The 17,190-nt window shown below is 32.7% G+C and overlaps 1 protein-coding gene and 1 long non-coding RNA gene across 2 annotated transcripts; both read right to left on the reverse strand.

The window, feature by feature from the left end:
• Positions 1 to 6,939: 6,939 nt before the first annotated feature.
• LOC108341805 (uncharacterized) lies at positions 6,940 to 9,080 on the reverse strand. The gene is made up of 4 exons (XR_001833314.2): positions 8,921 to 9,080; positions 8,696 to 8,772; positions 7,323 to 7,495; positions 6,940 to 7,130 (listed from the first exon to the last, which is right to left on the reverse strand). It is a non-coding gene; the product is annotated as an uncharacterized LOC108341805 (long non-coding RNA).
• A 6,303-nt stretch (positions 9,081 to 15,383) lies between these two features.
• On the reverse strand, positions 15,384 to 16,884 carry LOC108338610 (AT-hook motif nuclear-localized protein 23). Its single transcript, XM_017575596.2, has one exon. It carries the CDS (start codon positions 16,442 to 16,444, stop codon positions 15,587 to 15,589), a length of 858 nt encoding a protein of 285 aa, XP_017431085.2. The 5' UTR covers positions 16,445 to 16,884; the 3' UTR covers positions 15,384 to 15,586.
• Between the last annotated feature and the right edge of the window lie 306 nt (positions 16,885 to 17,190).

A 17,190-nucleotide genomic window follows, 5' to 3' on the forward strand; every position in this document is an offset into this window, starting at 1 on the left:
TATTTATTTCCAATAATGAAAAAAACATTATAGATAAATATATTTAATGTTTTGAACAGATAAAGTAATTTCATTTTTCCATTTGATAATTAGAAGGATTATAGTAATTTGTCAGAGGATGTAATAAAAATTAATTTCTCTCCGGAATACTTTAATGAAGAAGAGAATAAGACACAATTAATTCCGGGTATAAATGTTCTTCCAAGTTTCCTAACACAATAATACTCTTACATTACAGTATAGAATTGTTAATTGAAACCTTGAAACTGTTAAACGTGCCTATCGCAATCGGAGTTAGGAGTTTTGTATGTTATGGTCTTAAGGGGTTTTGTACAGTCAACAGTTTATATGGTAGTTTAAAGTATCAGCATTGTACATTAAATATTCTCCATTTTTTGTGTGCTAATTCTCGTATATTATATATCATTAATAACAAAGTTAATTATTTTTTATTATTTATCCATTTTTTATTTAGTTATATATACACCATATAGTAACTGAGTTTGGTAAAGCTTACACAAATATTGCGACATGCCCGTATAATCCTTTTATATTTCAATATTATAATGTTTTGTTTGAATAAGAATTTATATTGAAGGATTAATGAATTAAATTTAATAAAAACTATTGTTTGATGGTATCAAGTTTTTGGATGCAGAATTGAGGTGGGTGTTTTCTATTTCCTTTGGTCATTGTCATTTTGTTCTATGATTATTACTAATTCATGAAAATGTCATTGACTCTCTGTACTTTGAAACTCTTTCATGTCGTGTTATTCAACCAACTACCAGATAAATGTTATTGATATGGTCTTCAATAGTTAGTTGATAGTCGAAACTTGGAAATTCAATATTTCGTTTTATGATTTTAACATATTATTTACATTTTCACATGATTTATAATTTTGTTTTAACTTTTTTTTTTGTCATATATACTTTCATCGTTTAAATATGTTTTTATGTTTGTAATTACACTAATTTTAGTTTTTAGTTCCTATTGAAAATAAACAAAATACACCAGAAGCACATACCTGTAAATAAACCCTGTTAATTGTTATAAACTATATATACCACCAACTGTTATCGAATTAGTAATACGATATTAGATATTCTTAATTGATTGAAGATGAAACAAGACTGATTAACCAATAATCTTCACTTTTAGAAGTTATTTTTAATTTTTAATAATAAATTTAAAAACTAAATTAAAAATGTTCTAGATATTTGAACTAAGTATCTAAAGTTCTGGCCCACAGGCCTTGACGGGCTATTATTGTGTGGGCCTATAACTGTTTCATCCGTACATCGATTGTTTCTTCTTGCACTCCATTTTATTTGCTCATCTTCTTCGTAGTGGTGAAGGCACGTTGTATTTGCTGCCTGGGGGAGGTGGAGGATTTCTTGGATCTTGATCTCGTAGCTATGGGAGGTGGAAGATCTGCCAGCAACGGTGAAGGTTTGAAGGATGGTGGAGGAGGATTGGGTTTCGAGGGTTAATTGCAGTCGTTGGACATGGTTGGATAGAGGGAAAGAAAAAGGGATAAAATGGTCATTTCATTAAGGCTACGGTATGTAATAAAAAAAAGGAGGTGCAGGAGTAAACACCACTTCTTAGATGGATTATCTGTTAGACACATTTATCCAAAGAGATTTTTTCTTATTTTATTTATATTTTGTTTAACGCTCCCTCTTATGGTAATTATAATTTAGTCTTCCTGAAATTTTCACATTAATTATAGATAAAACTAAAGATTTAATATATTTTTAATTTTTATATAAATTATTTTGAAACATTATTATTGAATAGATATAATTGTCGTGACCAAAAGCAATAAAATATTTATTAATGTAACAAAGAGCGTTGTCACATATATGACTGTTTTGATATTGTCACATGAGTGTCGAGATAGTGCCCTCCTCTCCCCCTCTCAACTTCAATCCTTAAGGAATAAATTTCGAAGAAATTTCTGATATCGAGCATTAAAAAATCAGTTGAGAATTTGACCCCATCCATTTGAGGAAATATTGTTCTATTATACCCATTTGACTTATTTTTAAAAAAAGATATTATTTTAAAAAAATTGAAGATATTAATTTGATAATATAATTCGAAATATAATTGTTTTTATTATAATGGTTCGTAGAAAAAGATAAATGAGAAATAAAATATACCTTTAAAATTTACAATATTGTTATTGATCATAAATATTTTATATTATAATACTTTTATTTTCTAAAAAATAATAATAAATTTAATATCAAATTATATTGCAAAAAAATCATTAACTATTTATTATTTTATCCCTTCTCTTTAATGAATTAAAATTTAAACCCAATATGTTATTACTTTTCCATAATTTTTTTTTTTATTTTTCCTCCCCATTTTTTGAAACAAAAAAAAGAAAGAGAGGATAAAATAGCTCGATGTGGGGGAAATAATGCTCTAACAGGTCTATTTGAGAAAACAGTGTTTCAATAGATCTCTTTAAGAACTTTTCGTTTTAAAAAAATTATTTTGAGAAACAACATGCAAACATCACAATTTTTTTTTCAAATCTTTACAAGGAGAAACTCCTTACTAAGATAAATGGTTAATTACAAGTACTGTCGTACTTCATTTTTGATATGATAAAAAAATTACAATGTTAAAATTTATGTTAATTTTATTTGAACTTCATGCTTAAGCTTAAGGTAATTAAAAATGTTTTGATTTTTAGTAATTATCACGTGCTTTTACTTAAAAAAGATTAATGTTAATACTTGAAGAGAGCCTTATGTCCTTTACTTATTTATTTTGTAAATTTAAAATTTTTAGTAGTTTCTTCATGGTTAATTATATATTAATATTATTTTTTTTTCTTTAACAAACACATGTAACAATTATTAAAGACTAATTATAGATTTCAAAGAAAATCTTTAGTAGTTCCTTCATTGTTCTTTCACTTGCAGGCATATCATCCTTCGTTCCTGACACAACTTTCTTATCACCATTCTCAGTTGATGTTTTCCTTCCTTTACTTGTTTTTCCAATCCAATGATAGTAGTCTATGAGAGTAAGTGAAAATGAGAGGAGAAAAACAGAGAGAATGGAATGTGTGAAGATCCCAAGAGTTTAAGAGGGAAATTAAATGAGGATGAAATGTTTAAATCTTACAAAAGAAATTGTTTTTTTGATGAAGAGAGGAACAAGTCTTTTGACATGGTACGTGTCTTAAAAATGAGTTTTATATAAAACTAGTTAAATAGGTTCTAATAGTTTTAATTACATTTAAATGGTAAATTCGCGAAATACTTAAAAAAGAAAAAAGATAAAAAATTATTACTATTCATATAAAATACAATTGAATATAAAAAAAATATACAAAATGTTTAAAAAACAATTATGACTAAACATAACACAGCAAAACTCATATTTCAAAACAGAGAAAATTAACGATAATGAAAAACTGTCCATAAAAGCGTTTAAATTAGAAAAGTAATATTTTTAAGTAAATGAAAAAAATTAGAGATTTATAGAAAAATAAAACACTAAAAGGTAATATTGTAAAATTCCATAAAATTGCATGTGTGAGACCCCTAATAATTAGCAGTAGTAATTTCTGTCACATCACCATTAATGCACTCCACTTCCACACTCAGTCATTAAAACCCACTCACCAATCCCATACACCACTCTGATCTGCACTGGAAAACGCACCACGTCGCACGCTCAGGGCTTTAAAAGCGCACCAAACACTGCATGCACGCACACCACGTGTCACGAGAGAAGTTTCCAATTCAGAGTGGATGTGCAGGTGTCAGCAGAGGAGACGCTCGTCCGTGGGGCGTGGAAACTAACAAAACTTTAGTTTTTCGAAATTCTCTCTCACCTGCATGCACTCATCTTCTAACTCTGAACCTAAACCTCCATTTCTCTCCAACTTCTCTCTAAAACCTCCCAACTTCTCTCTACTGTAACTCACCAAGCTCTTCTCCGATCACATTTCAGAACCGTAGGAACGTTCGTCCAGCTGTGACCTTCCTTTTGGACCGAACAGAATTAGAATCTAAGCTGGTAAGTTCCCTTCTCTAGTAGTTGTCCATTTAGGGTTTCATACGAAACCATTTCTCTCGGTTCATGCATGGACTGTATCTGAGTAATCCCTGATTTTGGTGTTTAGATCAAGTGAGAGTGTCTAGTGAAACTGAGAGTAGAACGCTGTAAGAGACAAACCCAACTTTTGCATTAGGGCGTACACTGCTATCCAGGTAAGGGAAGCTTATATGTTTAATTTATACTTGTATGCTGCATGATTTGAGCGGGATATATGAAAAGTATGCTGTTTGAGTTGTATGAACGATCGCTGATGTTGAGTATGTTTTCTGTTGGTTGAAATGTATGTTAATTTGGGTACGTATGAAAGATGCATGGTTATGGTATGGTTGGATGTATTAAAATGATGAGATCTGTATAGTATGAAAATGAAGCATGGATATGAATTTACTAGAAATGAATCATATGAAAAATGTTAAAGTTAAGATAGTTGAAAAATCTGGATATGATAATTCTCCTATGATAAATTACGCTCGTCACTGAACGGTCTTATACCGTTCGTGTCCCCTGGAATTAACTTAAAGTAGAATTCTTTCATTTGGGAAGAATTCAATTTGTGAACGAGCGTCCTTATTTCGAAATAATATGTTTGAGCGCTCGGCTCAGCATAGAGTTGTCGTACGCTTTAAATGGTACGGAATTAAGTAACGATCGATTTTACACTGAACGTTCGTTCTGAAGAGCGCTCGGTCTAATACCGAACGTTCGTTCTGAAGAGCGCTCGGTCTAATACCGAACGTTCGTTCTGAAGAGCGCTCGGTCTAATACCGAACATTCGTTCTGAAGAGCGCTCGGTCTAATACCGAACGTTCGTCCTAAAGAGCGCTCGGTCTTGAACTAAGCGTTCGTCATGATTGGTCTTCGGTCATCTACCTAGCGTTCGCTTTAAGGTAGCGTTCGGTCTTAAACGAACGTTCGTCCTGGTGATTGATTTCTTAACGAACGTAAATAGCGTTCGTCATAAATGGCTAGTGATTGTATATTGGCGTGTTCGGTCATTGACTGGCAGTCGTCCCATTTTAACCAAAAAGTTCCCAATTTAATTAAGTATTCCTCTTAATGTATATTCGTCCGAGTTGAGTCAATCTGACCTCTTGGTATCTAAATTATTAAGAAAATAGTATTATTTCTTTGAAGTTTTCCTTATTGTTATTAGAGTCCTTCTAAGTTCTGATTTTTCACGTTCGTCCTCTTCCTTCATAAATTTGGACGTTCGTCTTTTTATGAAAGTGGAACATAGAATGAAAATGTTATGAATAAGAGATACTAAGACTCGTGAACACTATATTATATGATTATATGATTATGGAATTTGGACGAGTGTTCCAGGGTGGAACGTCTCATATTGTTGGATATTAAATTGGTAAAGTATGACTGTGGCTATTGCTAATGCTGGCTTGGTTCATCCTGATATTCCGTGATACTCATCTTCATGTAGAGGAGAGTAGTTCATGTGTGGGAATGGCAGGAGGTCCTTAGTCCATAAGTTAACATGGGCGACGTAAGAACGGACTAACCTCGAGTGGCAGCTGTTGAGGGTCTCCCAGTTACTACACCACTCGGGTGCAAGGACGCCTGTAGCTACACAGTTCATACAGTCCGGACGGTCGTCATTTATATTGATACTACATGATGATTATAGGTTAAACTATGTGTTTGTGTGGAATGAAATATTGTATGTGTTGATGTATAACTTAAACTATATAAGCTTACCCTTCCGTTTTTCCTTGTGTTGTCCATTGTATATGTACGTTCGTCCTGTCCTTGCAATGATAATCCGTGTGGATGTGAGCAGATGGTGGTGCGTCACTTGAAGAAATGCTAGAAGAAGAAAATTTGGAGGACGCAAATCTGGTGGATGTTGAAGTTAAAGCCGAGCCTTAGAGCGCTCGCTCGTGTAGTTTTTGTTTTGTTACGCTTACTTTGTGGACGTTCGGTCATAGTTTTGTAAGACCGTTCGTCAATGAACTCTTGAATGTTTAAGCGTTCGTTATTTCTGTATTTTTATGCCGTTCGGCTTTTAACGCTCGTTCGGATTTTGTAAGACTGCACTGTTTTATTAGCTTAATGTAATTAATTCTGATTATGGTAATTACTATATTTTGGGATGTTACAGCATGAGAGTAAAATTTAACAAGATCAAATTCTGAGAGTAATATTTATAAAATTTGAAATTGTCATAAAATAATGTAATTTTATATTAAAAAATATAAAGTTTGAAAATAAGAAGAACTACGATAATCTTTTTTTTAAATAAAGTAAAATTAAATACAAAAAAATTATATTTACATAAAAATATTTAAAAAGGAAAACTTATATTATTACTTCAAAATAAGGAAGATAAAATGTTGAGAATGATAATTAAACTAGGAGTGTTAGTCGGTTTAGGTTTTCTTATTAAAGAATAAAATCCAACACTATCTTAATTAGATTCAGTTGATTTTTATTTATAATTTTGTCAAACTATGCTTAACTCAAATGAACTCACTTCTATGTCGGACTCTTATATAAACTTGTGTATAGATAAATTAATTTATTTTATTTTTATATTTTAAATTAGTTTAAACGAATTTGTTATGACTTGAGTTATTCACTTACCTGAAACTTTAAATTAATTTTTGAAAATGTTGTATTATTCTTTTAATTAGGTTCATACTTTCAAACAAATTCATATTAGCTGTCACTATAAATTTTAATATCTGAATTATTTTCACACTCTAAAGTTCATCAATTATCCACCATTATATAAAAATTTATTAAAAAAAATTAATAGAATTGACATCCCAATTATATAGAAAGCATATATAATAAAGACGTTCACATACATAATATAGAAAAGCAGTTCAGAGTAAATAGGATTACAGTTATCCTCAAAATAACTTCAGAATATATGCTTAAACTTCAAAAAGATATAAAATATAAGCTGAAATGGGAAATAGTATTCTAGAGTATAAGATCAACTAATAGCATCCTAGGAGACTAGGCAGCAACATTGTCTTCAACTTCCAGAGTTGTCTCCAAAGGAACCTCCTCACCATCTGCTCCCATCCAAGTGGATGATCATCGCAAGAAGGAACATACACAAGCAATACAAACAAGGAAGGGTGAGCAAGATGTAAAAATCATGTTAATCAATCACACACGACACGCAAAAGTCACTCAAACATAGTACATTGACATCACAAGACCCATTGCTTTATAGACCGACTCGTCCGGACCAGAATGATTACCGAGCTATGGCGGGTTATGCACTCGTGGTGGCCTCTACTGCTTTGCAAAGCCGTTGCCAATGGGTTCCACCCTACCACACTCACGAGGTTAATTCGTTCCGCGCCCTGGAGCATACTGGAAGCCTCCAAGACCAGGACCTCCTGCTACTCCTCACCACATGGATCAATCCTCTCTACATGAGAATGAAAGACCATTAGAGTGTCAGGAAAACCCCCAAGACTGAGCTACCATGCAATCATTCTACACTAAGGATCTCACCAAGAGATCCTACACAGATGGAACTTGATTTACAACTTGGATCATACTTTCATCACTTTGTAATCATATACTTTCTGCCACAATCAACATATACACAATCTCAACAATATACATTACTCACCACTCACAAATTATAAAAATAACATCTCCACAATTGAATCTAAGTTAATCAATACCAAGAACTAAACAGCTCCAACTAACCCATAACAACTTATAAAATGCATCAATTTATACATACCTACAAGTAATATAATTATTTATTAACACTCACATTTCAATATAAGAAACAATTATCCTTACTTTATTATATATATATATATATATATATATATATATATATTTAATATAATATAAAAATATATATTTATAACGTTACGTATCATATATATATATATATATATATATATATATATATATATATATATATATTTATATATGGATCCTTACTTTAAATTCCAAACACACAGTGATTGATTTCCTAAAATTATAATTGACTAGAAATTAACACATGATAACTTTATGCATCTACAATCAACTTGTTTTATTTTATTTTCATCCTAGTAGAGATCTTTCTTTACCCTAATTGGTCATCGATGTCTGAACGCATCAAATTCACCTTCGACGCCAGCACATATGACTAGTCACAACTGACTGGACCAGGCCAGGGCTGCTCTATGATCAGGGATGTGCCAACTCAGGTTTCTAAGGTTCCTCTATCCTACCAACAAAGAAAGGTTCTCAACAATTAACAATAAATTTATTTAAATTATCTACCATGTTCTCTTAAGCTCTAAATCTGAAATGCCTAATTTTAATATTTTCACTTCCTCTCACAGCAACCTCAAACAGTACCTGTACATCTATTTAATACCCATATACATGTTATTACAGAACCCTTACTCCAGACCTTCCAACAAGATCAATTTCAGCCAACAAACTCATTCAAAACAGATTAAATTCATCACATCACAACATGCACAGTTTCACAGTTTCAGTTATAACACCCAATACAATAAAAGTCATAAAACAGTTTCATAAGAGCACACCAGTTCAACATTCATATGCATGTATTTTTATAAAATAAATTCATACAAAAATAATTAGCTCCCCTTACCTTAGTGGTTACAAGCACAACACTCTTTAGAGGAAACCCAAAACAGTACTCTTGCACAGATGCAAGTTCAACAAGATCTACAAAACGTCAAATTGGGTATAGAGACGTCTCTTAGAGTTAGAATAGATAGAGAATCTAGAGAGGAAAATCATTGACTACATGCAACTAGAAAATTGCATGCCCTAGGTTCAAAGGAAAAAGGGGAAACAGAAAAAGATAACTTACCCGTCCAAAACAAAAATCTAATCGGATGAAGGGAAATCTCTCAACTCCGTGAACAAAAGCACACTACCTATTTGAAATTTCAACGGTGGGAAGTGGTGGAAAAGTAGAGAGAAGTCAGAGCAAGAAGAAGAAAATGAAACTGAACTTAGAGAGAGAAAGAGGAACTGAATGAAGAACTCAGAGCTGGAAAATGATACCTCTACTAAGATCATAGTGTCCTTAGCTTCTTGGGTCAGGTTGCAGGGCCCAATAGCCTTACATTTTCAAGCTCTTACAGAAAGCATGGAAAATGATATCAAATGTATGATAAAAAAATTACACTTCACATAATATAGACAAATTATAATTTAAATAAATATATAGATATAAAACATTAAACCACTATTGATAAAAAAGTCAAATTAGTTGATATGTCAGCACAACGATTCACCTTAAAAAAACATAAAAAACTTTGATCTATATATTTATAAACATACATGTATCGACAACATCTCCCTTTAAGGAATCACTTGATTCAAAAACTCAGGACAAACTAATATATAAACACTTTCCAACCAAAGTTTTCTAAAACCTTTTCTCTATTAATGCCCTGAAGCATTGGTCCACATAAGTTCACATAAACAAAAGCCTAAACCCCTAAAAAGGCTAAGAAAAAATATAAACATATTTACTTCAACTTTCATTTTTTAAAATGAGTACATATGTAATTAAATTAGAACAACTCTTAACAGCACCATTATATTCATCTTAAGTCAATTAACACATATATAATCTATAAGAAAAATTACTATTATCTATAGTTTGAATATTAAAAAATTTCAACACAAAAAAATAAAACCAATATCATTATTATTTATATATTTATTAAATTTATTCTCAATCATATCCACTAACTTATTAATTTAAAAAATAACTAGAACACAAAATTTACCACAACAAAATATCTAAATAATCGCAGTTATGATAACTACTCTAATAATTTTAGATTAATTAAAGTTTCATAAACTTTTATTTCACAACTAAAGGTTGATACTTTAAAATTATATTTTATTTAACGAAAAAATAACTTTTTTTCAAAATTTTGACCCAACGCTATCCAACTTGCTCTAAAGTGACTTGAGAGTTTGATTGAGTTTAATATAAAGAATGCAAAAAATCATCCTAACCCGAGTCAATATCTTTTTAGTTGGTTGATTGAAGTGTTTGCACAAATTCAACTCAACCTAATTCACAAATTTAAGTATATATTTTTATGATAGCTTCAGTTCAAAATGTTTGGATGCATAACAGAGAAATGAGCGCATATTTTGAAAACGAATCATAAGTTCAACCACTCACCACTCTTCTTTCAAGCTATTTTTTCTTTATCGTTTATTTTATAATTACATTATATTTATGCCAATGATTTTAAGGGGTAAAACAATTAAGCCAAACATTTGATGAAGTGAAAGCCAAGTGTGTTCGGAATGAATTTAGCAAGAAAATAGGCACGGTAATCTGCAGTTGTAAATATACTATTCTACGCATCTACATCAAAATTATATATATAATATAAGTTTAATACGTCATTTGGTCTCTAGTTTGGAGTTGTGTGTTCAAATTCGTCCTACCTTTTAAAAAAGTTCACTATTGTCCCATATTTCGTTAAAAACAGTTCAAGTTGGTTCTTTTGGCTCACGATGTAAAAACATAACGGTGCAATTATGTGGCAATTTTGACCTGTTGAATTTTTTATTACATGGCAACTGTGACTTGTGCAATGTTTATGCGAGAGAATCTTCATGATTCTGTATCCTGACTCGCGGTAGTCCATGGTGGCACAATGCATTTGATCAGCGATGAACGAAGAAGAAGCTCTCGTTTTGGGCTTTTGCTCTTTGCAAAGAAGACGAAGTTGGAGAACGCATGAAGAGACTTCTTGCACATGGAGGCACATTGTTTATGTGTTTTTGGCTTGTGCAATTTGTAGGTTGGTGTCCATGGATGCTGCTTGCGAACTAGGATTTCTACAATTTAGGTAGTGATTATGTATGTTTATGGTTTTTTGCAGGTGTGAATTGGGTTTCTAGGTGTCGCGATTGCGATTTTCTTGTTCATGTTTTTGGGATGGAATTTTTGGTTTGCAGGTTAGGGATTTCGATTCGGTTCTTGCTTGATGGTGGTGAGGCGCGACACATGGTAGAGATTTTGCCCTGATTACTGGCGATGCGGTTTAAGGTTTCATGGTGGTTATGGTTTGGTTAGAATTAGGCGATTTGGGTTTGATTTCTGGGTTTTCTGTTGTTTTTCTCTACTTCGAATTGTAGGTCTGTATTGATGGTGGTAACGGCGACATGGTGGCCTGAGGGTTTGGTGGTGGCATGTTTCGTTCTAGCCTTAGGGAAATTAGGGTTTCAAGATGGTGGCACAAGGGTTTCTGGCCTTAGGGAAATTAGAGTTTCACGGTGTCCTCCTATCCTTTTACATTAACATTGCCACATTAATTGGATCACAATTGCCGCGTCATAAAAAATTGGACAGGTCACAGTTGTCACATCATTGCACAATTATGTTTTTAACGCCTTAAGCCAAAATGACGAACTTGAACTGTTCTTAACGAAATATGATATAATAATAAACTTTTTTTAAAAAGTAAGACGAATTTGAACACAACTTCTCAAACTAGGAACTAAGTATAGACAAATGTTCAACAAATATTTTAAGAGTATCAAAAACTTTACGTAGATGTATAAAATTTTTTGAAATGTCAAATATATAAAGTATATTAAAATTTAAAATAATAGTTTAAATTATATATTAATTTATATAAATATAAAAATAAATTGGGAACGAATGCTCCTTTTAGCACCTGAGAGATCCGATCCTGTATATGTTGTAATAAGTATAATAAGCATAAAACATATATACATAGAGAGATTAGTTTATTTTAAGAATGTTATAAAAAATTATTAAAAAAATACTAAAGTAAAAAAACTTAATTACATGTTTTATTCCATTTCTTTTATAATTTTGTGATTTTTTTTACTGAATGTCAATTTTTTTCACATTTTATCCTATTTTACAGATCTCACCAAAGTAAGGGAAAATAGAACAATTAACTAAAAATTAAACAAAACCAAACTTCCTTGAATCAAATGGTATATTTTCCTTTAAAGGATTCAATTAATTCTATCAGTTATCCAAAGCACTCTTAAGTTAAAATGTACAGCAATTTGATGTGTTTGTTCGTGTCTTGACCATGGCGACTCAACGGAGCAATGCGGAGCTCATAGGCAGCTTGCAAGCCAAGGTTAAGACATCCGTTCCATTTTATTCAATTTCTAATTTTCTTTCGGACATTTTATCTAATTTCTAATTTTCTTTCTTAATGGAGGATTCACATTTATATTCATTCAACATAAAGAAGAAATTAATCATAAAAAAAAACTAAATTTTTATATTTTAAGAGAAAAAAAAATAATAGCAAGAGCATGTGAAAAAAAAAATTGTGAATTTCAATAACTTATGTTTTCGTTTGGATTATATATGTTAACAATTTTTTTAAATAATTTTTTATAATATATTATGTGTTCGTATGTTTGAAACGCATTAATCATAAATGATTATAAAAAAATTATCAAAAAAGAAATTGTTAAAAACAACAATTTTTCTTTTCGTTTCGTTTTTGCTGGTCAGCGTTTGCCCCTTTTCTTGCTGTTGAATTTAAGACTCAGTTTAGAATTGTCACTTCTTTTCCGTGCAACCAACGTCTTGTGGATTTGAAACGTCAAACACACTCCAACAAAAGCACTCAGATAGGGTTTAGGTTCCTCAACAAATGCTTCTTCATCTGTTTTCATATTTTCACTGTTTTTATTAACTTCTATGTTTTGATCGATGCATTGGAGTAAAGAATTTTTAAAACAATTAAATTACATTTTAAATCAATTTTATCTGAAAATTTTAAATACAAAATTAAATTTGATATATTGTTTTGGAGAGAAAAATTCATAGAGGATTTAATTTTTGTTCAACGTAATAACGATACTTATTTCACTTATATAAAATCAGAAAGTACACTAATGTAACTTGAAAAGAAGAAAAATGAAAATAAATTAAGGTTTGAATTATAATTTATAATTAATACCTGAAATTCATTTATATCGTTCTCTACACTATTTTTTTTTCATAAATAAACATTTTATATTTTAAGTACAAGAAATACTGGGTCAAAAATCCATGCATATATCTCTTAGAAAATCTTTACTTCATATAATTATAGTACATACACAGTAGAAAAATAGAAAGAGTTCATTTTCTAATAAGCTAAAAAGAAATAACTGTATATATATCGACCTTGATTAGCTGAAAACTAATTAGAACTAAGATCAAATTTATTTTATGACATTCCATATAACCTGTGACATCAAATGGATTATTCATAAAGATTTTTGCATAAAAGAGACTAAATAACAGATATAAAATTCCATTTTTTCAAAGCACGTGGTTAAACCTGTGCAAGTTTAAATAGATCACTATAATCCAATGACTTATCATGTTGAAGTTGCAGAAAGCAGATTAACGGAGGACATTTAGAACAAGCAGAAACCTATCATGACATGTTCGTTACAGAATTCCCAGGACTGATTAAAGAAGTCGTTGTCATAGAACTCATCATCAAAAGGGTAAGCACACAGGCGAAATTCAAATGGTTATTTATCCTTAGTGCAGACTCCACAGACATAATAGTTGCAGATGAGAGATTATATTAGTACATTACAACATCTAGTGCGCTCGCGCTCATGTATATAAATAGTATGTTGTGATTCTAGCTATATTTATACACGGATTTGTGTGGTGGACGTATACTCTACAAGCTAAGTGCTTAGTAGAATCGAATGCATTACGCCATTACAAATTGTTTTGATCAAGATTAAAGCCCACAGCTTCACTACCATGAGAGAACAAGGTCAGCATATCATCAGAAACGCAAGTAACTTTGCGAAAAAACATAAAAAAACTTATTAAGTGGAGAATAATTTAAAGCCAGAAGTGACATTAAGTGTATGCAATATTTAAATATAGTCCGCGCCGGAAACCTAAGCAACCTATAATCGAACCTACACTAATTTATCATTTGCTCCATAATCGACTAACTATATATAATTATGTCACAACTCTAATCAGCCCCACAAGCTAATTAAAAATTAGGTAACGACTTGGAAGATCAAAAGCAATTCCGGCCTAAAACTTTCAAGGGCTCTCTACCTTTTAGTAAAACATAATTTGCTTGTTAACTAGCCAGTGTAACAGATTTTATACACTGAAGCTTATAGATTTATAACAGCTATGCAAAATAGATGAACCGAAATAAAGGGTGCAAGTTTTTCACTACGTGGAGACCAATTGTTACTATACCAGTAGTATCTTGTATCTCCCATGCATCACTTCCATTCTCCAGATCCGAATTAAAAGACAACAAATATATCATATACTATATATATATATATATATATATATATATATATATATATATATATATATATATATATATATATATATATATTTGGTTTCGAGTGTGCGTAGGTCACCATTAGATGACGGAAGTTAATTTCAGGTTGTAGTGTAAATTGCCCCATAAGATAAGACAGTGATGCATGACTCTTTTTTCCTTTTCCAAGATCATACATTTTACCTAAAGAGTAGTACTAGCCAGTAGCTAGCAGAAGTCAAAACTGGACTTCCAAAATTCGTCAGTGGATCTAATTAAATCTTTTTCAGTATTACAATTATTCAGGCACTAATGATCAGAATACGTACTGAGGTTAGTTAATGCTGGAGAAGGTAACCACCAATTTTAACTTCCATAGATGTAGTCAGTAAACAGATATATACGCATGACTTAAAACAAACATACATATTCATGATTACTATCCATGGGACATATAAATAATACCATAGCAATCATTTAAGTTGTTATATTTTTTAGACATGAACTTTATTTTTGTGAATATATACATACACATGCACGAAAGGCTTATAAAAATAAAACCGTACATGTCAGCCTTATATTTATCAGTGAATCCCTAGTTTAGTTATATGCATACATTTATACACAAGCACCAATTATAAATTAATCCTAAGCTTGTGAAAGAAGCAAGGAGGTATGAATAAATATATTTAAAAATAGGACGCCATAAAAAGGCACAGAAATAAAGGAGACGGGGAAGGGGTAGCTGGTTATGGGGTTGTGACTCACAAGTTATTGCTTTGCTTCATGTCGGAACGACAACCAGCTCCTTGAAACATGTAGCTAGGCAGTGCAAGTCATGTTAATAATTAAAAGGCAAATCCTCAAACAGAAAAAAAATAAAATAAAATAAAATAAGCAGAGACATGTAATTAAAGAGAAAGCTAGTAATTAATTAAATTATACAGCAGTGTTCCATGTTATAATAATGGAGGAGGAAATAAAGAGATGAAATGAGACTAAAACCCGCCACATAATCATGATCTCATATCATATCGCAGTATCCATTAATTAACATCGGTAGCAGAAAAGGAAGAAGAGAAAACTAATCATAGTATTTATGTAGTCCATGAATGTGCTGACCTTGTAATAACATACAGTAATCCCTTGAAGAAATCCTTGATGGGTGAAGATGGATCTGAAGAGAAAGAAGAAACTCAAAAAGGTGGTGGACGTGAAGCAGCGTTTCCCCCCCAACCCTCACCGGGTAACTGAACGTTCTGCATATTCAGAGGTAAATTGAAGAAGGGAAGTCCCGAAGAAGGGTCAGGGAAAGAGTTGTTATTGCTATTGTTGCCGTTGTTATTTCCAACTCCGTGAGACGACGTCGTAGGGGGTGCCTGAATCTGAAGCTGTTCTTCTTCTTCTAACGGTAGCCTCTCGTAGGCTACGTTCGTGAACGACGCCGCGATGACGATCACCGGCCCCGCTGCGGTCAGCTCTCCAACCACGTTTCCTCCGACAACCTGGCCCTGCCCTCCGGCCACATAGATAGTGAGGCTGGTAGCCCCAGGCGGAGCCGGCGGCGGGAGGAAGGAGCCGGAGAGGGAAAGAATCTCGAAGCGACCGTGGAGCGTGACGACGGCGCCAGCAGCGGCCGGCTGGCGGAGGCTGACATTGGTGACGGTGCCGCTGCCGCTGAGGATGCAGATCCCGCGCTGGCGGCGGCGCGCGTAGGTGGTGACGCAGTCGAATATGTCGGAGCCGCTTCCGACCTCGAGGATGTGCGCGCGGAGAGTGTTGGCGCTCTCCCGCGTGATTATCACCGGCGGCTTCGGCTTGTTCTTGGATCCCGGTGGCCTTCCACGTGGACGCCGACCGACGACATCACCGGGACCCGAGGAAGCTAGTTCCAATCCTTGGCTTCGGTCATCGTCATCGAACGGCACCCCTCCGCGGTTGTGTGGCGGCGTCTCTTGGTCCTCAGAATCGTGATGGAGTTGCTGCAAGTGCAAGTCCGGTCTGTGAAGGTTTTGAACAAAGCGTGAAGCGCTTCCTAAATCCAAACCAGCCATAGACACATCCAAGAGAGAGAGAACGATATATAAATATAAATAGCACACGACTTATAAAAAAAAGGGTTATATTATAAGATAGAAAAAAAAAACAGAAAACAAGGAGAACAGAAATGATTATATTATGGAGAAAGAAGGAAATATAGTTAATAAATAGTAGAGTTTTTTGTTGGGCTAAGAACAGTGTTGGTTTGTTTATGGTTACTTTAAGGTAAGTGGTGTGAGTGTGTGGAATTAGAAGGAAGGAAAAGACAGAAGAAGAAAAGGAGATGGATGGGGTGGGTTTTGAAAAGAAGATGGAGTGCAGTGTGAGAAAAGGGAAGAAGAAAGAAGAAGAAGAAGAAGAAGAAGAAGATGAGAAAGAATGGGTGAGAGAATTGAAATGAGGTTGAAGGAGAGGCAAAGACTCACAATGCAGTCATTTGCTTGGGCAAACAAAAAGTTTAAAATAATAATAGGCATATGTACTATAAAATATAACAATTAGTTGAGCCAAATCTTTTTAACACACTTGCTCCAATGTCTTTCTTACTCCCGTTAGAAGAGCGTGGACGCCACGTGATCTTAACTTCATTACACTTTATTAAGTCAACATTTCTACCATCAATTATTGCTTAGCTTTTCATTAATATTTTTCTTTTTGCTCGATCTCAATTTATATATACTTTTACATTTTCTCTAATTTATTATCTAAATTATAATTTTTAATTTTTTTCTACTAAATATCGGTAAGATTTACTTCATGC

The sequence above is a fragment of the Vigna angularis genome, chromosome 1 (genome assembly GCF_016808095.1).
Source record: "Vigna angularis cultivar LongXiaoDou No.4 chromosome 1, ASM1680809v1, whole genome shotgun sequence".
NCBI classification, from domain to species: Eukaryota; Viridiplantae; Streptophyta; class Magnoliopsida; order Fabales; family Fabaceae; genus Vigna; species Vigna angularis.

Coding starts and splice junctions, on each gene's coding strand:
- LOC108338610 (XM_017575596.2), bottom strand. CDS start 16,444: ATGGCTGGTTTGGATTTAGGAAGCGCTTCACGCTTTGTTCAAAACCTT.